Here is a 20909-nt window from a genome sequence, read left to right on the forward strand (position 1 = left end):
AACTTATATACCTGCATCGTTATTAGTTCCATGGTGCTGAGCAATTGCATAAGGTACTTTTTGTCCGAATAGCCAACATCTCTTCAATGCTCGATTTTGAAGCCTTCAGTTGTAGAAAATGATGCTTCTGGAAACCTTTATGATATGTTTATATTTACATTATTGGAGCCCATAAAATAGAATATTAAAACTGTTTTATAATCTTTCCGACTTCTAAGTTCCTGTCTCACCCCTATGGAATGACAGATAAAAGGATGCTCGCGTTCAACACCTTATTTATGCGAATCTTTCAAGCTGTTCAACACCCGGTGTATCAACAACAAACTCAACATCTTCGACTCTTCGAGGGTTTATAGCGGAACTAGCTATGTATGCTGATGCTAGCCACCTTGGCTGAGATCGTATAGACCTCCAGGACGACTTCGGTTATAACTATCCAGACTGGTTGACTGCTGCTTATATTTGACTGTAAGCTACCTTAGCTGGCTGCTACCAGCTCTGTCTATCCCTATTATGTTTATTATTCGAACTATGGCTTTTTATACCTGTGATGTTGGAGATATAAGAGACGTGTTTAAATGCGAAGGCTTTAAGGGGCGTATTGGATGCTTTGCTGTACTATAAATTCTTATAAGGCTAAATTAAAGCTACTATAGTTATAAGGTTTAAAATAATCAATATCATAATCTATTAGAGATATTAGTAAATTCTTCAAAGATACTTCCTCGCTTATTAAATACTAAGCTTGTATTAAAGAATAATATGCATATATAGAGTTGAATCTACTATTCCTCCCACTTTTTTGGACTTATTGGCCCTTTCTAAACGTCACCGAAACAGAAAAAGAAACCCACCCCAATAGCAATCGAGCTACCTGCCCCGCGTCGATGGCAGGGAGATGCACGAAAGTTACGCCCAAAACGTCGATGCCTCCTCGATGCCAATGGCGACAGCCGTTTCGGTTTCGTTTAGCTCTTTACCTTCGGAGGGGGGTGCTATAAGCTTCGATCACCCGCCTTCACAGCTGAATTCGTCGGTCAGCTTTCGACCGGCCTCTAGCGGCGGCGCGTATCACGACGCGGAGCCACCTCCCAAGAAGCAACGCGTTATACCGCCCGAAGTCGGTGCCAAAGGGCCCTGGCAGTCCATTTCGGAATGTATAGAGGCTTACATCTTGCCTGCCGTCGATCAACAAGTATCCTGCTTGTCTGACACCGGATTGCAGCTGGGGGACTTGGAGGACATATCGGACAAGGTAAACAACTAAACGGCCCCGGGGGCAACGCCTTCATAGTACGCCCGCGAGTTAGTTAACACTTGAATCTAACAGGTCGTCGATCGGATTACCAACGACCCTCGCTTTAAAACCGAATATGTCCTCAGTCGCGGCCATTTAACCCTTTCATGCCAGCGCCTTCTCACCGAACAGATCGCAGATGAGGTAAACAGGCTAAGCGAGCAGCGCGTACCATCGAACTCTCCAGATGAGGTAAGTTAGCAACCCGAGCCCCCTTTATATGACATTGGTGGGAAGGCGGCGGCTAACGTATAGGGCAGGAGCTCCAGCGCAGCGTCACACCAACAGCGCCGGGACCTGAATTTACTACTACAATCCGCTTAGCAACACCACCGTGTCTCACCCCAACTAGAGATCGGCCTTTGCCTTCCATCGAAACCCCTAACGCGCCACACGTCGCCACTCCTTCCGCTACCCCAAACGCCAGGAGGCAAACGGCCCGGGCCTCGGAAACAGGAAACCATGTTTCACCGCTAAAATACCGACGGCAAGCGAGGGCTCTTGCCTGGAAATACCCAGAAGCACAAAAATCGAGGCTGTCCTCCACTGGCTCGCAGCAGCCCAGAGGAAAGAGCAAGAAAAGACATACTTATCTTTCGTTACCTCGACTGCCTTATCTGAAAGCTAGTGATAGGAAGCGTATTTTGCGCGGTTCTGCCGAATTCTTTCTCCTCCTGCGACCACCTCCGCACCTGGACCAGGGCGACTCTATATACCATGTCGATTTCACACGCGAGGAATCGGAGACGGCCTGGCGGATAGCACGGGAACTCCGACACCAGAGAGATGCGGCCACGTCGGCATCGCCTGGAGAGCTCGAGTCTTTTTGGACGAGTCAGCGAGGCGCGGACCTGGCGGCGCTCGCCAAACAGATCTGTCTTCGGGATGGACTGGAGCGGCGGGACGAAGATGCCGTCCTGAACTTCCTCGAAGACCAAACACGAAGTCAGACGAATGCGGTTGCGACAGCTCTTTCCCTCGAACTCGACGAGCTCGACAAGCAGGGCGAAGTGGTCCGGAGGAGCCGTTTGCCGTCCTTGCTACTCACGCGCGAGATGGAGGGGGGAAGGGGCTTTGGGAGGATGCGCCGGCTGGTCAACTTTACCAACGAGTTTAGGAAGCTTCGTGAGGATGACCTGGAGCTTCATGCCGAATGGACCGGTTGCGCGGGCGACATTGCCACGATCACCTGGGTGTCGAACAATGGGTACCTCTGTGGTACGACCGCACACTCCGACGCCCACAATCAGCAGTACAATAAGCCCGGGAATTTGCTTCTCGGCTCGCCGTCCCTGGGCTCTCTGCGAGGCTATCCGCAACATCGCATCGTCCGGCCTCTCGTCGAGAAAGGCGAGAATGCATCTGAGGCTATGAGGGAAAGCCAGGACCCCTGGCTCTATTGCTCTGTCGTCTCGTCTGATTACGATGCTGCCCATGATAGGGCTTTCACTTCGAGCTTTGATAAGACTGTCAAGGTGTGGAAAGTCGACAAGAATGGCGCCGCTATGGAACTACTTGGCACCTGGCCCCACGAGGGCAATGTAAACTTCGTTGCGGCGTCGAAGAACGGGTCGGGACTCGTGGCGACGGCAGCCGACGTCCCTTCCGAGGCTGTTCGGGTATACTATGTAACGGATGGCGATGTGTCTTCGAGCCCCTACAGGACGTTTTCTGGCAGCCGGACTTGGAACGAGGATGACAAGAACACGCAAGAAACGCAGAAATGGGCGTACTACCCGGCAACGATGCAGTGGGGAGTCGCTCCTGGAGTTCAGCACCTGCTCTTGGTGGGTTACTCGCCGCGCAGCTTCAGCATTCACGACGATGACATACCGGAAGAAAAACGCCAGTCGGGGGAGATATGCTTGTGGGACTGCATCACGGGCGAGCGGCGTAAGGTTTTGACGGCGACCACGCAGAACGTCTTCGAGGTGGCATGGCATCCCACCCAGCCCGGTTTCATCGTTGCTACGTCGCCTGCGGGCCTCCATGTCGATGAGCACGTGCGCACCCAAATTCGCGTTTTCCGGCCAACCGACTCGCCGGACGAGATCGGGGCCTTTACCGAGGTGCAATGTCTAGACTGCACCGCGGCCGATATTAACGAGCTCACCATCATGCCCTGCAGCATGTCTCATTGCTATATTACCGCTGCGGCTACCGATGGCAACGTATATGTTTGGGACACGGCCCGCGGCGACGACCCCATCCACGTGCTTTGCCACGACGTCCCGGTGGAAGAGTCATCCGGCGATTTTTACGAGCGGGAACGGGATGACACGGGAGTGAAGTTCACGGCATGGGGCACGTCGCAGGACCGGTTCTACACGGGAGGTTCTGACGGCATGGTCAAAGTGTGGAACGTGCGAAACCTGAGGAACCCACTCGTCCGCGACCTGCTCGAGGCCCCTGGGCCCATCTCCTTCGGCGCCTTTTCCCCCGATCGCTCCAAGTTGGCCATCGGCGACGCCACGGGCCGCGTCTTCTTGCTCTCCGTGGACGAAGCCGACCAGCAGCCCGCCGACTGCGTCGAACTCGGCGCCTCCAGGGCGGGGCCCATGGCGACGCTCACCACGTCCACGTCCACGTCCACGTCCAGGCGGCGACGACGTCCCAAGGGCTTCCAACCGCACGCGACGCCGCCGCCCCCGGAAGGCATGGAGCCGACGTCCGGTCGCGCAGAGGCACGCAAATACCTCGAGGCGGGCCAGTTGCGCATCCACAAGAACCCCTGCATCGGCGCCGTCCAGGGGGAGAGGTACCCGACCCTCGGCATGTATTACGCACAACTCCATAAGGACGGCGACCCCCTGCAGCCGCTGGTGGGATACGTGGACCAGGAGCAGAGGGAGAACGCGACCATGTACAGTCAGAAGTTGCGCACGCTGCGGGCTCCCTTGCCGCCCTCGTCGGATACGCTGGAGCGGCATCGCTGGAATGTCACGCGAGACCTCGACCTACGCGCTTTGCCAGCCCTAACGCAGCAGGAGCTTGAGGAAGACGGCGTTAGGCTAGATGATTTTTCCGACGAGGCAGCGTGGGACTTTGAATATGAGGAGGAGTGAAGACGACAGAGATCTCTATCAGCCTCACTCTATCCTCCCTCCCCCCTTTAGGGGTCATTATAATATACTTACTATAGTCGTGGCTCGACTTTATTCTATATTCTATCTGTTCTTTGGCTGTAGGAGGGTAGAGAGAATATATTCACATGGAGTATTATCCTGCTATGAATATAGATTTTTACACACGAGATACAGAAACCCGCTAGGCCTAAGGAGACAGACCCTTTGTTTTTTTCCTAGATTATTATAGGACTAGGAAAACACCTAAGGTTTCTTAGTCAGGGTAATTAATGCGGCAAGGCTTCTTCACCCTCTGCTTTTAGGGGCCTTGGACAGAATAATTTCTTTTTTTATTTATATATTAGTTTATTTATCTCTTTTCCTATAAATGTCTCTAATATATTCAAATTTAAAACACTACTGTTATGACTATATCTCGTCTAATTATTGACTACTTTTCTTTCTACGCTCTAAGGGCCATCTCTACTATAATGTAAGTATTATCCCACCTTAAGTACTTATATCCCGGGATACAGGCCCCCTAAGTCAGACTAGCGAAGAAGGGAAAGGGGCAAAAAGGAGAAAAGAAAAGAGAAGGGAAAACAGATAAATACACTGTAGAACCCGAGAAGGAACAACCCACCCCGGTTCTCACGATCCTTAAATACCACTACCCCACATGCAAATATTAGATGTTCAGCATCATCTCGCATTTCCTCGATCCAGGACCAATATTTAATCATGGCTTTCACCTAACCTAACACTTCACAGCCTTCTCTCTTCCAAGGACTGACTATAGGCACTTCGCGTGGCCAAAACCCACCAATACAAAGAGTTTCTGTTATGACAACAATTCCTCCCTGGTTCGCCCTACGGCAAAACAAGCGCCGTTCTTGGTATTGTTGCCAGAACGCAGCAGGAGGTGACCTGAACCTCCTTCCCTAGCCCACTTTTCACCTCCCAGACTCCTGAACGCCGATGACACTTGAAGGCCCCAGCGGCAGCAGCCCCTAGAGGCCTTCTTGTGGTGAAAGCTCAGAATAATTATACCCCGGCCCGTCGAAAGTGGACAAAACAAAGAAACGGAGGCCAACTCGGCGACTGTCTTTCTTCAAACCACCCATAGTAACCGCCTAGCACGAGGCTTCTGCTAGTTGGGTGGAATTCAGGACCGATTGGTCGCACCGCCCTGCGAATCAGGGGTAGGGAACGCGAAACCGGGAGGGAAGCTCGGCATGCCATTCGCCATGGTGCCGATACCGTAGGGGAACTGCTGCGGGAGTGGTTGTGCGTTGGCGCCGGAAAGCTGGGACTGGGCGTCGTCCCCGCGATCTTTACCACCACGCCGCCACCGGTCGTCAGAGGTACGAGTCGACTTGGGGCCTTGGGAGCCCCCTTTGTCCGTCTGCATACGACGGCTAATGGCCTTGGACGACACACCAGCGCCAATCTCAATATCGGGCTCCTCCACAACCAGGCCACCCTCTAGAGGCCTTCCGCCACTGCCGCCATACTCCGCCGTTAACATCCACTTTCTGTCGGCCTCGGTAAGTGCGGTAATGGGAATGACGCTGACACCCGTTGAATAATCGCTGCAGTCTCGGGGGCCAAAACCGACACCCCATCGCGTCTGATTACGAAGTCAAGTTAGTCTATGTAGGGCATGTGAGACGGAGACGGGGGACTGGCTTCGGGGTTTTCATGTTTAACATACCCTTAGTTGATGGCCATTAATGGAATGCTGGCGCTCCATGGCCCGCTTGGCGGTTTCGGCGTCCTTTCGTGTTACCATCTTGACGAAAGCATGCCGCTTATCTCGGTTGACAATACACGTCTGCACCTCCCCACACTGATTGAAGATGCTGCGTAGTTCTTGCTCCGAGCACCTGCAGTTTACCACGTGGTCAGCAAACGAGCAGACCTATTTGGATAAAGGGATAAAGGGAATAAAACGCAACTTACGTAACGCCGCCGACAAACAGGGTGCGGCTGTAGACACGGATATGGTCCTGAGGAAGGGTCCGGTCGTATTCAACCCACTTCTCAGTACGAGGGTCATGCTGGGGAGGTCCGCCTGGGCTGGGACTTTGGCCCCGTCGACCGGCCGGGCTCCGTTGGCGGAATTCTGAAGATCCACGACCGTTTCGTCCAGCACCGCTCGAGGCGTGGTCGTCAAATCGACGTTCTGGCCCGTCTCGCCCGCCTCGGTACGGGTCGCGTGAATCCCACCGACCGCCGGGGGACCGAGACCGGGATCGTCCATAGTTTCTCTCGGGAGACCGCCTTCCTTGCCCGTAGCCAGGGTAGTCACGTGAAGCACCAGTGACGGGGGGAGTGTTCCAGCTTTGTGCCGCACCGTAGGGGGCTTGGGTCGGAGGCACGGACTGGACACCTTGGGGTTGGATCATGCCAGCCGCCTGCAGACTCTGAACCAAGGCGGGAATCTTGTCCAGCGGTACACCCTGATCGGCCAGTGCTTTAATCAACACTACTTGCTGTTGTACTTCGGGGTTGAGGCCGGGGGCAGAACCGACAGCAGCCGGTGGCGTGGGTGCTAGGCCTGGGTAGCCACCTGCATTACTATTCGCTACAGCAGGTGCGCCCACCTGAGGGACTTGTGCCGAAGGAGCACCTGTGGGGAATGGGTAAGGCATGGCTGGCACATTCATCGCGGACGCGGGCTGTTGTTGTACGGGGTATGATGGAGCAGTGGGATTGGCGGCGGGTCCCGCCGGCTGATGCTGAGAGATGCTTTTCAGCAGACGGGACAAGTCAGTGGGAGCCGGTGGCTGCACTGGGACTGGGACCAGCGCGGGCCCCGAAGCTACCGGGGGAGTTGGCGTAGGCTGGGTGCCAATGTTGCTGTTCAGGCCAGTCGATACGTTCTGACGAGCAATGTTGGCCAGGGCTTCCATGATGGCGTTGCTGTTTGAAGCCGTAGCTGGGGGAATTGGTGTAGCCGAGGCCGCAGGTGTGGCGGGCTTGCTCGACTGGGCAATACCGCCATAACCGAGAGAAGACACGAGGCCAGGAGGAGGGCTTCCGTCAGGGGTGGTCGACTTGACATTAGAAGCACTCAGCTTGGCCCTGAACGAGTCGATCAACGACTGAGGGAAGGTCTGGCCTTTCTCCCAAATATCAAGGAGCTTGGAAATCTTTTCCTACGGGTCCAAAAAAAAAGGGGTAAGTGGGTGATCTTCACTCAAGGGTGCCAAACAATACAGAAGGCTGACGGAAATGAAGGGTAGAGATGTCGGCTACAGCCTTGCAGCGTCCACATAACAAGTACGCAGTAATGAGCCGAGCCTAAGTCCCAACTGCGTATGACTATGGCAATCCCTCGAGATTGTACGGGCGGGGGCGGGACACCTTAACCTCGACCATAGCAGGGGAATGGCCTCATTACTGAAACATGCATGTTCTAGTTGAAGTAGTGCGTACCTTCTGTGAATCCGGGGCGGACTGGATTATATCATTCATCAAGACGGGTATGAGCTCAGTTACTCGGTGGACGCCAGCGGCAAACGTTCCGTCGCCGGCGGAACCATCTACAACCTGGCCTTGAGACTTTGCTTGCTCAAGCCATTTGCGTGTCACCGAGTCTACGACGTATAGCACTCCGAGCTTATGGTCGCCGTCGGTTTTCTTGAAGTGGGTATAAATCTTTTGAATAAGGACAGACTCGGACTGGAGTATAGCGGGTCAAGTCAGTCGACGCCTCGCTATTGTGCAGAGAACAGGTAAAATTGGGAAGGGGTCAGAAAGGGAAAGAAAGACTGTACCTGTACATTGGCGACGCAGAGTGCAGTAAGAGAGGCGATCCTTGAACCAGAGACACCGGGAGGCTTGAGGGCGGACATGGCGTTCAGGCCCGCCTCCAACTCAGCGACAGCAGCCGCCATGACGTAGGTAGAAGATTTATTGTACGCGACAAGTCGAGCCTTTTTTGGTCGTCGTCGGAGTCGAAATGGTGGAGAGTAAAAAGGGCAGCAGACGTATCCCTTGGACACCCAGTACGAGATATCCAAGGAGGTAGACTGGAGAAGAAGAAAGAAATGGGTTGCGGCGAGTCGAGGGCAAGCTTCGCAACGCTTTCGACTCCAAACAAGCCGAGACCGTACGTGGAATTTAAGGGTGCGAGACTTATTAACAGCCGAGAAGTTTTAGAAGTCGGAGATGGTTACTGAAAAGTTGGACGCGATGACGATATGAGGCGATGCAAAGGACTAGTAGTTCCTGTCTAGGATCTCGAACCAGTTTGATCGATAGAATACGACCAGGATTTCTCTTGGACGTCTCGCTAATAAATCATTTGCCTGCGTGCTCAATTTCTGTGCGTGATGCTTTTACGGTCGGAGGAGAGCACGACCACAACCACGAGACGAGACGTTTGTCAGGGCAAGAACGGTTCCCTAACAGAATGTACGAGAAGCCCCCGAGTACTCGAGGCGTTCGAAAGCAAACCGTTTACACAGCCGTCTGCGTACGCGATTCACCTGATTGATGATTGACTGACTCTACTGCACGGTAGCCGATGACCCGGCCACGCAACCTTTGGTGAGTAGGTAAATGGGCAGTCGAAAGTCACGGCAATGCAATACGAAAAGCACGGACTACTCGCGATGGAGATTCCGAGGTATGTCGTCGGCCAGATATCCCTTGTCTGTCAGAAGTACGGGTTGTCGTAACGAGTCTTGAGGTCCTGAAAATGAGCGTTATGATTGTCGGGGGGGTGGGAGGATGGGAAGGGGAAAGGAGGGTTGTCTGTGGATGGGAGAATTGAGGAAGGAAGGAGGAGAATCGAAAATCACTCCCTTGGAGAGGTCGGAATTTTAATCTCGCAGAAAAATAGGCCCCACTCAGCAGAAACCCGACCCGAGGATAGGGCATCCGTATTAGTCATCGAATCGCAATGAGTCCGTGCATAAGCGACAAATTTCACGAGAACTAACATTACGGTGTTTTGGCGTACGGAAGAGGAGTGTGGGTTCCCGGTAAATTTGAAACTCAGGTTGAATTTACGCTCCCTAGGTACCGTATGAGTCTCGTACCGTATATCCACATATCCACATAGCTTTACCCAAAAAGTATGGGAAAAAAGGAACAGTACATAGCAGCATACTAGGTAATACATAAATGTCTCTGTATAGAAAGAAGGCGCAAAAAATGCCAAAAAAAAAGTGAAGGATCTAATGATCGCGTCAGGAATTGAGCCCGACGTGGGGGTCGAACCCACAACCTTGAGATGGTGATCTCTTAGTAAGAGTCTCACGCTCTACCGATTGAGCTAGCCGGGCAAGCGGCTTGTTTTTTGTTGGAAGCTCGTCCGCATCGAAAACCTATACGGCTAGTAGTAGCAAACTCAAGCGTCCAGACTTTCACGCAAAGACGACTCAACACAATCCGCAACACATACATAATAAGCAAGACGCTGAGGAAGACGAAGTAGGATGAGGGATGAAGCTTCCAGATATTGAACCCTCCTTCCCCAACTTCCCTAACAAAGGGCTGGCTCTTCGAGACAATGCTCTTTCTCTATAAAGGAGCTATTTTTTGCTCGGAAACGCGCAGAACTGATGGAGGGCCATCAGCGTTCCATCCCCCGCCCCCAATCCCTTGTGACCGAGGTCCTGTTGCACGGTATGTTGTATTGTCGTTACAGCCCCTTGTCCGTGGATCAACGGAACAATCTAAAGAGGGTTTCCATAGGTACGCTCAAGGCTTTTCTTTCTTGATTTGAGGATACCACAAGCCCAAGTAGCCGATTACCTACCTTACCTGTAGGGAATAGCCTCAGCTCCCAAACCTTTCCACTTCCAACGCTCAGTGACGTCTTGGTGGTCTCCAAAGGTGTGCACGAGGGACATACGTGGTCAGCCACAGCCATCTGCGGTCTGTATCTGTATGGCCTAGTTAGATGTAGATGGAGGACCCAAGGCGCGGTCCGTACACCCGTTGGTTTCCGTTGAATAATTAGTGTCGTCGTGGATTGGGCCACATTGGTGTCCCCCTCTGCCGAGTCGGCCGAGCTTCTCCAAAGAGAGCACAAAGAGGAAACGCATCCCAATCGGTCGAATGGACGGCATAAAAGCCACTGGTGAATGCATCCCACCAATGGCATTACGGGGCGTTTCATTGGCGGATAGGCATGCCATGATGCTCGCCGCGTGTCTACCTTACCTAGTAGGTAATTGACGTTATCAGGTCAGGTACCTACCAGTACCTCGAGCGTGCTCAATGTGAGGGTTTCGTAGTGTACGCCAGACAACAACCCACCACAAATCCATCCAAGGCTTCAAATACTCCCTGTGTACACCAATGTAACGTCCGGCAATAAGGTACCTACGTTGTAAACCGGACGGGCCATAAGGTGGCTTCTCGCAACCCCCGGCACCCTTCCCCCAAGCGGCAACCTAAGGTATGTACTTCGTACCTTAGCTTCGGCAGCCATGGTCACCCCGTCTGTTGTCCGTGGTTCCGCCGACCTTTTTTTTCTTCCCTGATCCAAGTGCGCATTTTTCTGCCAATTTGTCTCCTTTCCCATCCTCCAACCCCGACCCCTATCCTCAACTTTGTCATTGATCTCCTTGGTTTTGTGTATACATCATCCACAATGGCTTCTGTCTCGCGCATCGGCTCCTCTGCCCTGCGAGCTTCGCTCCGGGCTCCCTCTTTCAACAGCCGGGTCGCGGCCTTCAATGCCGCCCGGTGCTACTCGGCCAAGACTCAGGTAAGCCTGCTCTTTTCAACACGACGCAAAGACGTGATCTCCGTTGCGATGTACAGCGCTCGTTCAACGGCGAACTCTCCCACAATCAATGGCACCCGAACATATCGGCTCACGCATATCTTGTCTATAGACTCTAAAGGAGCGTTTCGCCGAGCTCCTCCCCGAGAAGATCGAGGAGATCAAGGCCCTTCGGAAGTCAGTATTTCACAATATTCCTCGCTCACCAGTTAACGACATGTCGTAACTAACACACGCATCTAGGGAGCATGGCTCCAAGGTCGTCGACAAGGTCACCCTTGACCAGGTCTACGGCGGTGCCCGTGGCATCAAGTGCCTTGTCTGGGAGGGATCCGTTCTTGACGCCGAGGAGGGCATCCGCTTCCGTGGCAAGACCATCCCCGAGTGCCAGGAGGTTCTCCCCAAGGCCCCCGGCGGCAAGGAGCCTCTTCCTGAGGGTCAGTAATACACGTCTAGTGCCTTTTCCCCCCCCACGACGGTCTGTCGTCTGCGAGAGGCAGCAGTATCTAACGTGCAAAATGGCAGGTCTCTTCTGGCTTCTCCTGACTGGCGAGGTTCCCTCCGAGCAGCAGGTCCGCGACCTCTCCGCCGAGTGGGCTGCTCGCTCCGACCTCCCCAAGTTCGTTGAGGAGCTCATCGATCACTGCCCGACCGACCTCCACCCCATGGCCCAGTTCTCGCTCGCCGTCACCGCGCTGGAGCACTCCTCTTCGTTCGCCAAGGCCTATGCTAAGGGTATCAACAAGAAGGAGTACTGGGGCTACACCTTTGAGGACTCCATGGACCTCATTGCCAAGCTCCCCAACATCGCCGCCCGCATCTACCAGAATGTCTTCAAGGGTGGCAAGGTCGCCCCCATCCAGAAGGACAAGGACTACTCGTTCAACTTCGCCAACCAGCTCGGCTTCGGCGACAACGCCGACTTCGTCGAACTGCTCCGCCTCTACCTGACCATCCACACCGACCACGAGGGCGGTAACGTCAGCGCTCACACCACCCACCTGGTCGGCAGCGCCCTCAGCTCGCCCTACCTCTCGCTCGCCGCCGGCCTCAACGGTCTGGCCGGTCCCTTGCACGGCCTGGCCAACCAGGAGGTGCTGAACTGGCTCACCGAGATGAAGAAGGTCGTTGGTGACGACCTCAGCGACAAGGCCATCACTGACTACCTGTGGTCCACCCTGAACGCTGGCCGTGTCGTGCCCGGTTATGGCCACGCCGTCCTGCGCAAGACTGACCCTCGTTATACTGCTCAGCGCGTCTTCGCTCAGGGTATGTAATCTTCCTCCCTCCCCCGGGGTTGACCATTCAGCCCTGCATCGCGAAACCCAAGCCTCGGCCGTGAAAACCCCCCAATTGCTCTCACGGCGGAAACCAGACTAACATATTTTGTTCCACAGAGAAAATGCCCGAGGACCCCATGTTCAAGCTCGTCAGCCAGGTGTACAAGATCGCCCCCAAGGTGCTGACGGAGCACGGCAAGACCAAGAACCCTTACCCCAACGTCGACGCCCACTCCGGCGTCCTCCTGCAGTACTACGGCCTGACCGAGGCCAGCTACTACACCGTTCTCTTCGGCGTGTCTCGCGCCATTGGTGTGCTTCCCCAGCTGATCATCGATCGCGCTGTCGGCGCGCCCATCGAGCGCCCCAAGAGCTTCTCGACCGCCAAGTGGGTTGAGATTGCCAAGAAGCTGTAAAAGCGGCAATTGAGACCGATAGATGATCTGTCGAGAATCGGGGTGAAAGCCGCATGAGTGAGTGGAGTCGGGAACGGGAGAAGAACAGTACAAAAAACGGGATGCGCAATTTTGCTGCGCAGTCGGGGGAATAGACGGGGGAGTCGGGGAAACTGACGATACCAATCGCCTGCGCCTTTGTACAATAATTACATGTCACGTTTACTCATGAACACCTAGGGATTTTTTGAATACCTGGGGTCGGGAGAAAGGGTGTTTGCTTGCTCACATGCAATTCCCTAGGTTTCAAAATAACTTTTTCTTGCTTCGTTACTCCTTTTTATTGTAGTTTAGACTGATTTAATCGTCACTTGGAGAAAGAGCGGTCTCAAGAGTTGGTTAGAGTCTCAGCTTTTTTTTCAATCTTGGGATTTTATTTGTTGGATAAGGTAGGACCGGATTTGGTCGACGGCTGGGGGAGCCGTGTCTTGTAATGTTTTTGCGTTGAGGCCCGGGGTCTCCTTGTTGGGGGAACGGGATAAGAAAGTTGGGGGCGCCCTTCAGCGTGAAGTCCGCAGTGTAATTTACTCCGTACCTACCTACCTCAGGTACCGAGTGGCCTACTGGCTGTAGGTACTTAATTTGATGGGGCGGCAGGCGAACGGAAATATCACGGGCCAAATTCAATTCAATTCCCTGACCTCGAGCTCACCCGATGGTACCTTCACATAATGTACTGTGAAGCTCCCAGCAATGCGACCGACCAGCATAAAAAACCATACCTTTTAGCAAACAGCCCTGTGTTGCGTTTCGAGAGATCATAAGAACAGGTTAGTAGAGGATGCTTAAGTCAACGCTAGATATAGGTCTATAGTCTCGTCGTCGTCTCAAGAGAAGAAAATAGACAACAAAACGAAGTTTCGTATTATCGGGATTACTAAGGCATTCGTAGATGGTTCGCGAACTGTCTCGCGAACGAGCAGCAGTCGAGTCGTCTTCCGTGATTATTATAGAAGCGTTGATAAGGGTACTTCTACGGCCTATAAAGGTACATTCAACCGAGGTACCGATGGTTATCGCCAAGGTCCCGATAGTTCTCGCCAAGCCAATCCCAGGGTGCCATTGGGGAAGTGAAATGATCCACGCCAGATAGGCTGGCGTAAGGTACCTAGGCCGGGCATAGGGGGGAACCTCACTCAAAGTTCGGTGTAATTTCCATGTGCTGAAGAGCAAGTTCGTCCTCTCGCGCACGCCCGCACTCCTACGGAGGTCCCGAAATCCCCATCCTCTTCCTTATCATCATCCTCTCCCAGCTTCCTTCTGTATCCTTTGGTCTTACTCATCGACCATCACCACCTCTCAAACTCCCTTCTTCGAGTGCAAGGCGTCGTTTGTTTGCTAGCGTCCGTAATCACGCATACAAGCCCCCGTTTCCCGGTCAGCATTCTGCTCCTCGCCTCCGAACCTCGGACCTTGGCCGAAGGCGCTTGACACCGACTTCCTCGGATACATCCATAACATTCCATCCTCCCTCGCTCCATCCCCATCTCCACACGTCTACCGGGGGGTTTTTTTTTTTTTTTGCTTTTTTTACGCCTCAACTCTTTCCCAGAAAATAACCACACTTTGCGAAGAAGCACCCTCTTCCCTTGGTCAGGGCCCCTTTCTTGAATACCCAGCAAAGCCATGGTCGCCGTCGCACACGTTCCCGCCCCCCTCGGGGAGGCCCATCTGGAGAAGCAGCCCATCAAGTTCTCCAACCTGCTGCTAGGCGCCGGCCTCAATCTCTTTGAGGTCACCACCCTCGGCCAGCCCCTCGAGGTCGTCAAGACCACTATGGCGGCCAACCGTGGCGACGGCTTCACCACGGCTCTGGGTCGCATCTGGGCTCGCGGCGGCATTCTAGGCTGTAAGTTGCATACATTCTCATTTCTCTCCGCTATTGACTCGACTCGACAAAAAAATCGGGTAACTGACATGTGGGTTCCCAAATAGATTACCAGGGCCTCATCCCCTGGGCTTGGATCGAAGCCTCCACTAAGGGCGCCGTCCTGCTCTTCGTCGCCTCCGAGGCCGAGTTCTACGCCCGCCGCGCGGGCGCTTCCGACTTTGGCGGCGGTATCATCGGCGGCATTACCGGTGGCGTCGCCCAGGCCTACGCCACCATGGGCTTCTGCACCTGCATGAAGACGGTCGAGATCACGAAGCACAAGATGGCGGCCACGGGCGTGAAGCCGCCCGGCACCTTCCAGACGTTCATGGACATTTACCGTCGTGAGGGCGTTCGGGGCATCAACCGCGGCGTCAACGCTGTGGCCATCCGCCAGATGACCAACTGGGGCTCCCGTTTCGGTCTCTCCCGCCTCGCCGAGCAGGGCATCCGCCGCGTCACGGGCAAGGAGCACGGCGAGAAGCTCGGCGCCGGCGAGAAGATCCTCGCCAGCGCGCTCGGCGGTGGCCTGAGCGCTTGGAACCAGCCCATCGAGGTCATCCGCGTCGAGATGCAGAGCAAGAAGGAGGACCCTAACCGCCCCAAGAAGATGACGGTCGGCAATACCTTCAGATACATTTACGAAACCAACGGCATCCGCGGTCTCTACCGCGGCGTTGCCCCTCGCATTGGACTCGGCATTTGGCAGACGGTTTGCATGGTTGCTATGGGTGATATGTGAGTTTCCTTTGCCCTTCTTCCCCGTCTACTTTTTTACAACTGAGACAGTGAGCTAACGGCATTCGAAACCAAACAGGGCCAAGACGTATGTTGAGAAACTTACCGGTGATAAGGTTACGGCTAAGCATTAAGAGATGGCGTTAATATGGAGTGCTTGGCTACCACTTGAATTGGTAACAAAAAAAAACATGCTTATAGAAAAAGGGTTTACTGTTCTTTTTTCGTTCTGGAAACTCGGCTCTCGCGTACTTCGTACAATCGACGCCGACTTGCTTCTGGCGATGCTTCGCATAGGCGCTTGATATATAGCAGGAATTGCGACTGAGATGTAGTGAGAGACGTAATACAAGTCCTAAAGTCCGCAGAGTTGCTATCGTAGCTATACATTTTTCGTCCCTGTGGTTAGCTTTTGAGGTTTTTAAAACTCCGTTCCCTTTGTTCGCGGGGCCTGCGAATAAGCCGATAGAGGGAGGAGTAACCAACAAGGCCAGTTGCACCCGCTGGATGTAAGCAAGACAATCTGCCGCATCCGGGCAATATGAGTTATATATATATAATCATCAGAATTCCTGGCCGTATTCCCTTTGGTGTTTCCGAGTACGTCTGGTGCGCCACGGCACGCTGTCCAAGTGGTGTCGGCCGACATATTGGCAGCCGCGCCAGGTTTGGGCGACAACAAGTCATTACCGGCTTTTCGCAGGAGGCAACCAACGGGGCAGACGGAGATATATATGAGGCTCTTGTGGGACGTCGCAGTAGGGTGTCATGTGTCATGAGATGACGCTACTCGGAAAGCCCTGGACATCTCTCAACACCCAGCCGCAGGCTATCGCCAGTCTAGTCCGGACTTGAAACCCCGACTCCCTTGAAGTTGAAGAGGATAGGACGCAGTAAGCCAACACCAAGAGTCGTCGATGCGACAACTTCCAACGCTCATGAAGGGCATAAGTAGAACTGAGGCCAAGTACTCTGGCAAAATGACCTCCAACCTCTTGTCGCAGACACCAACGAGGACAGGAACCGCAGTGCTCCCTTTGCTTGGCCCAATCCAACGGCCGCTTTGTGGCTAGTGGGCACAATATATCTTCATCTGTGGATCCCTTCACCATTTACCATAGGGATATCCACTAAGAGAACATCACCCATCTGCAGGATATCTACCTCCCAGCGTAGAGGAGAGCCATGCCATTGGACATATCCAGTTGGTTCTCTGACTAGTATGTATCCATTACCATATGTCCTCTCCGTTGGTGTTATCAGAAAGGGGGCAAATAACCAGCAGAAGACTCAGAAATGACAGCCTGAGAAGCGCAAGGGAAATGTTTATTACGTAGCAAGTCAGGAATAATAGAATACAACCTTTCCAATGACAGTAAACAGGCCAGGTAGCCTACGGATAGAATGTAAAAGCTCAAAGCTTTCCCCTCATCTTTTGACTCCCTGGGGGCATCTACCAAGCAGGCCGCAAGCAAGCCTTGGACATCGGGGAATTCCTCGTTTGAGAATTTGGGCCTCCAGGACGCAACCTTGTACTAGGTGAACCCTGAAGGGCCTGTCCGCAACCTCCCAGTAACAAGCCCATAGCTGGATTTCTTTGTCAAGGACACCGAATTCCGGATACTGCCCATACTGCTCAAAGAAATGGGCATAGTATATATGATAGAATCCGGTGTGACAGAGCATTACAGCACAAAATCTCGCCGGCCTATATCTTCAACTCTAGAGTTCACAGAGCCATCAGGGGACCAGGGTGTATAGTTCGAGGGTATTCCTATCTAAGTATATCTCAACGATGACAACGAGTGTCACCGTGTATCTAGTCCTCTCGTCACATACCTAGGGGATGCATAGGCACCTGGATATATTCCACCCCCTAGTGGATGACACTGGTCGACTCGGACATTGTTGTCTCTGGTCAGGACAACTGGCTAGTCAACCATCATCTAGAGGCAGGAGAGACATATTCCAGAAAAGAGGACCTGCCCTGCAAACAGAAGGCATACAGAAGGGAACCCATATAGTTGAGCAAACGCCGGTGGGAAGGTACAGAGACACGCAGGCAGGCAGGCAGGCACGTACCTACCTACCTAAGTAAAGGAGCCGCACATGCCCCAACCTCCCGGTCCCTTACCTTGCAGCCTCACTACCTACCTCTATAAGGCCCAAAGCACGATTCTTTGGCATCCGAGTTGGCTGGGAGTGCTCTGCCCGATGGTGTAGTATGCAAAGCAGCCGACTCGGATAGAAAACAACTGTTTCGACAGCGAGTTTTCAAAGGTCGAGCTTACAATCCCCAACGAGGTTGATCGACCAAACTTTCCCCCCCCCTTTTTCCGTTTCCTTTTATTTTATTTTATACTTTCCCTATGACCTTCACTCGCATCTCTTTGTTGTTTTACTTATGGTGTGTCATTCCACTTATCTTTCTTTCTATCCTTCGTTCTATTTTTCTTGTCCGTTTCGGGTATTGAGATTCTTCTTGCTGCAAGGTTAATAGACGTCCACCGTCCGATTCGATTTCGCTGTTCCTTATGCACACCCTATCTGTACTGGAGACGAGGGCCATGACACGTTGTTTGCTCGTGGAGTATAATAGAATAAGCGGTGCAAAGGGATCAACGTCGTCTTCGAACCGAGGAATTCGCACACATCGACTAATACTGGCTAGAACTCTAATCAGTACGAATGCAACCGAGGCACCTGCTGAGGCAGGACTCGCGAAACAGAGGTGGATACTGCTCATCGCTTCCCTCGGCGATGTATCTCGCAAGATGTATCGGATGTCGCGCAAGACGGATATCGAGGTTTGATGGCCCGCATGCCATTCAGCTTTGATTCCTTGGGTCGCGTTCAAGGTGACGGTGGTCCGGCTCGGCCGATGGTGCCTGACATATAATATAGCCTTCGTTTAAGGTCAAGAATTCAACTTCTTCACATGCTTGCAAAAAGTAGAAGGACGGGAAAAGAAGAATTTCTCCGACATGCATACCACTTGGAGTGTCCTGGCTTTGACGTTTTTGCCCACGCGATGAAAAGAGGGAACGAAGTCATCAAAAACTTGCGACGTTAAGAACCGCCAAGACGAAACAAATGGCCGAGAAAAGCTCAGATCACAGCCAAGACGAAGGTCTGGGGAAGAAACAGTCTTGGCTGCGGGATACCGGAGACAGCCAAGCCTTGGTATGCGTTTCTGACAGCCTTGGCGGACCTGAGAGACGACATGTCTTGACTGGACCTCTCATGAATTTATTTCTGGTCTTTTCTTTTCCTCGCTCTTTCAAACTTTCGTATGCCTCTTTCATACCTTAGGGATGTTGGTTTAGATGGAAAAAATAGGGAACGGGAGGTGTTGGTCCCGTCATGTCGCATCTCATTGGTGTATTTGCAGTGTCAACGGAAAACTCACGCCGTCAAGCGCCGTTGTCATGAGCACTTTAGTTAATGGGAGAACTACAGGGGTGTTTGAAAGTTGCTTTGGCTTCGTAAAATGTAAGCAGGTATGCAGCGACGACCCGCGTTGCCCCGAAAGTAATGGACAGCCTACGGCCCATGACCGTCATCGTGGGCGTCATTTCAACAGTCCCGGCGGTGATACTCACTCGACCTTTCTTCCCTCATACATATCAGCTGATCTCTCCTCGAGAAGGACATGAAGGGCATTGCTCACCGCTACCCTAGATAGGCAGCTGATCGTTGCTTTCATGGCAGGGTCTGAGCGATTAAATGCCCCGGAAGACGTATTCAAGGTTGAAGCCTTGCGATTTTGAACGAGGTATTTTCGGAACCTGGACTGAGCGCCGCCATGTCCTCTGCGGTGGCTCCCCCACTTTGTCTCTCCAAAGGACCGAATGGCGTGAGTGGAAACCTGTAATATCCGGGGTTTGCAGGGACTTCCTTGGTGGGCTTGATGTGTGGGAGCCTCGGATGCAGCCACTTCTAACAAGGGGCCAAAACGAGCGCATAGAATAGGTATAAGTAGACTCCTTCGTAAAGGAGGGTGCGGGATAGGAAAGTACCTAGGTAGCTTATTAGTAAGGTGAGGTAGGTAAGGTATCTTAGGTTTACCTTGCGGTTGGAACTGACCAAATCAAGAAGCCACAGGGAAGTTCTTTCACCCTTCCAATAAGAGAAGCCCACCCAAGTCGGCATGATCTTTTGCCGTGAGACCGATCTCAGCCCGAGTCTTTCATTTCCAGGACCCGGACATCGTAGATAAACAGCGACGGACGGACAATATGAGCGACACTTCATTGGGTTAGTAACGACTAATCATCCTGGTAAGTCTCTTTGTCAGATTCAAGGCGAAATCATGAAAATGACTCGGTGAAACATTTTATTTTCATATATCCGACCAAGGTTGGGCTTTTTCGCACTCGACGGTACTTTTTCTCGGCTTGGACGGCCTTGCGACAATTCCTCTTTGACCGAGGTGGTGGTGGCCGCGCGGAGATAAAGCGGGCCTGGAGGGCCACCCGAAATGATTACCTTACTGCAAGGGCCGGATCGATGTGGGTTGAGAGAAAGGATCGCTTGAATTGATGTGCAAAGGAGAATGAACACACGGACACGGTGTGAATAAGCTACTATGACACGGTGGCCGACCAGCAAGGGTTGGGTCCAACAGTCCAATCGCCTGGTAGGTGATGCAAGCCAATACTCCGTACTTCGTTACTGCTTCGACGTCAGGGTGGCTTTGGGGAAATTTCTCGTGCGATTCATGTCCCGACAAGTCCCTCGCTTGCACGTAGGGGAGGTTCGACGAGGTGACGATGCAATCAATGTCGGCCTAGATTGATCGGTCGCTTAGGGTGAAATCGAAAGAAAAAAAGAAAAGAAAAATTGGAAGAAAAGAAAAAGGTGCGCCAACGGTTCGTGTATTTGACTGGACCGTTTTGAAGACAAGGGGTGTGGCTGTATTAGATTGTTTTCTAGAAGCCTTCACGAACTCGCCAAGTTGTGATAATACGATAATGTTAGAACACGAGCTTAGCAGGTTGCCCTACGGGCAACGCCGTAAAGCTCGTCCCTGCGGGAGGCCTGTCGAACAGACCACAGTCTTTTCGGTTACATAATGGGCCGGATTGCCAAGAGTATAATCCGGGTGGACGCTTACAGAATCTGCACCATATAAAATACGGTGGCAGCGTTTCCCTGACGGTCTAAGACAGTTATAATAGTATATGATTGCCTTAATCAATTTTGACCTATTTTATAACGATTTTGACTACGCTTTATCTAATAATTAAGAGTCTTACTTACTAAGTGAAGATATACCTATTTTACCTACCCTTTTACCACTACTACCGATTTAAGAAGCTATCTAGCTACGCCGATATAGCGTGTTAATCTATAAATAACCATTAAGATATCGTATCTTAGCCCTATTACGTATAAAACCTATAAGGATTAGGAGCTCTAACGACGCCTATACGAATCGGTTACCATCTATAATA

The 20909-nt window shown here is 52.6% G+C and overlaps 7 protein-coding genes and 1 non-coding gene across 8 annotated transcripts; 3 read left to right on the forward strand and 5 right to left on the reverse strand.

Annotated features, from left to right (window-relative positions):
• Positions 1-884: 884 nt before the first annotated feature.
• On the forward strand, positions 885-4659 carry SODALDRAFT_290243 (WD40 repeat-like protein). Its single transcript, XM_028608640.1, has 3 exons — positions 885-1255; positions 1331-1489; positions 1558-4659. Exons 1-3 carry the CDS (start codon positions 899-901, stop codon positions 4360-4362), a joined length of 3321 nt encoding a protein of 1106 aa, XP_028468022.1. The 5' UTR covers positions 885-898; the 3' UTR covers positions 4363-4659.
• Positions 4660-5316: 657 nt separating this feature from the next.
• On the reverse strand, positions 5317-8421 carry SODALDRAFT_91138 (hypothetical protein). The gene is made up of 5 exons (XM_028615774.1): positions 8145-8421; positions 7804-8049; positions 6325-7523; positions 6077-6248; positions 5317-5992 (listed from the first exon to the last, which is right to left on the reverse strand). Exons 1-5 carry the CDS (start codon positions 8262-8264, stop codon positions 5528-5530), a joined length of 2202 nt encoding a protein of 733 aa, XP_028468023.1. The 5' UTR covers positions 8265-8421; the 3' UTR covers positions 5317-5527.
• A 1152-nt stretch (positions 8422-9573) lies between these two features.
• On the reverse strand, positions 9574-9659 carry SODALDRAFT_t75. The gene has a single exon. It is a non-coding gene; the product is annotated as a tRNA-Lys (tRNA).
• A 1316-nt stretch (positions 9660-10975) lies between these two features.
• SODALDRAFT_321607 (citrate synthase) lies at positions 10976-12806 on the forward strand (the record flags this gene model as incomplete). Its single annotated transcript, XM_028609636.1, has 5 exons — positions 10976-11092; positions 11223-11287; positions 11354-11547; positions 11636-12379; positions 12508-12806. 5 exons carry the CDS (start codon positions 10976-10978, stop codon positions 12804-12806), a joined length of 1419 nt encoding a protein of 472 aa, XP_028468024.1.
• Positions 12807-14022: 1216 nt separating this feature from the next.
• Positions 14023-15823, forward strand: SODALDRAFT_329898 (mitochondrial DNA replication protein YHM2). The gene is made up of 3 exons (XM_028611078.1): positions 14023-14694; positions 14781-15453; positions 15533-15823. Exons 1-3 carry the CDS (start codon positions 14472-14474, stop codon positions 15585-15587), a joined length of 951 nt encoding a protein of 316 aa, XP_028468025.1. The 5' UTR covers positions 14023-14471; the 3' UTR covers positions 15588-15823.
• Positions 15824-16029: 206 nt separating this feature from the next.
• Positions 16030-16598, reverse strand: SODALDRAFT_91237 (hypothetical protein). The gene has a single exon (XM_028615776.1). The coding sequence runs from the start codon at positions 16563-16565 to the stop codon at positions 16227-16229; it is 339 nt and encodes a 112-aa protein (XP_028468026.1). The 5' UTR covers positions 16566-16598; the 3' UTR covers positions 16030-16226.
• A 1103-nt stretch (positions 16599-17701) lies between these two features.
• Positions 17702-18372, reverse strand: SODALDRAFT_91242 (hypothetical protein). The gene has a single exon (XM_028615778.1). The coding sequence runs from the start codon at positions 18197-18199 to the stop codon at positions 17852-17854; it is 348 nt and encodes a 115-aa protein (XP_028468027.1). The 5' UTR covers positions 18200-18372; the 3' UTR covers positions 17702-17851.
• Positions 18373-19005: 633 nt separating this feature from the next.
• Positions 19006-19991, reverse strand: SODALDRAFT_91269 (hypothetical protein). Its single transcript, XM_028615779.1, has 4 exons — positions 19794-19991; positions 19540-19733; positions 19124-19472; positions 19006-19060 (listed from the first exon to the last, which is right to left on the reverse strand). Exons 2-3 carry the CDS (start codon positions 19705-19707, stop codon positions 19176-19178), a joined length of 465 nt encoding a protein of 154 aa, XP_028468028.1. The 5' UTR covers positions 19708-19733; positions 19794-19991; the 3' UTR covers positions 19006-19060; positions 19124-19175.
• Positions 19992-20909: the final 918 nt, after the last annotated feature.

Source organism: Sodiomyces alkalinus (genome assembly GCF_003711515.1).
Source record: "Sodiomyces alkalinus F11 unplaced genomic scaffold SODALscaffold_2, whole genome shotgun sequence".
Lineage (NCBI taxonomy): Eukaryota > Fungi > Ascomycota > Sordariomycetes > Glomerellales > Plectosphaerellaceae > Sodiomyces > Sodiomyces alkalinus.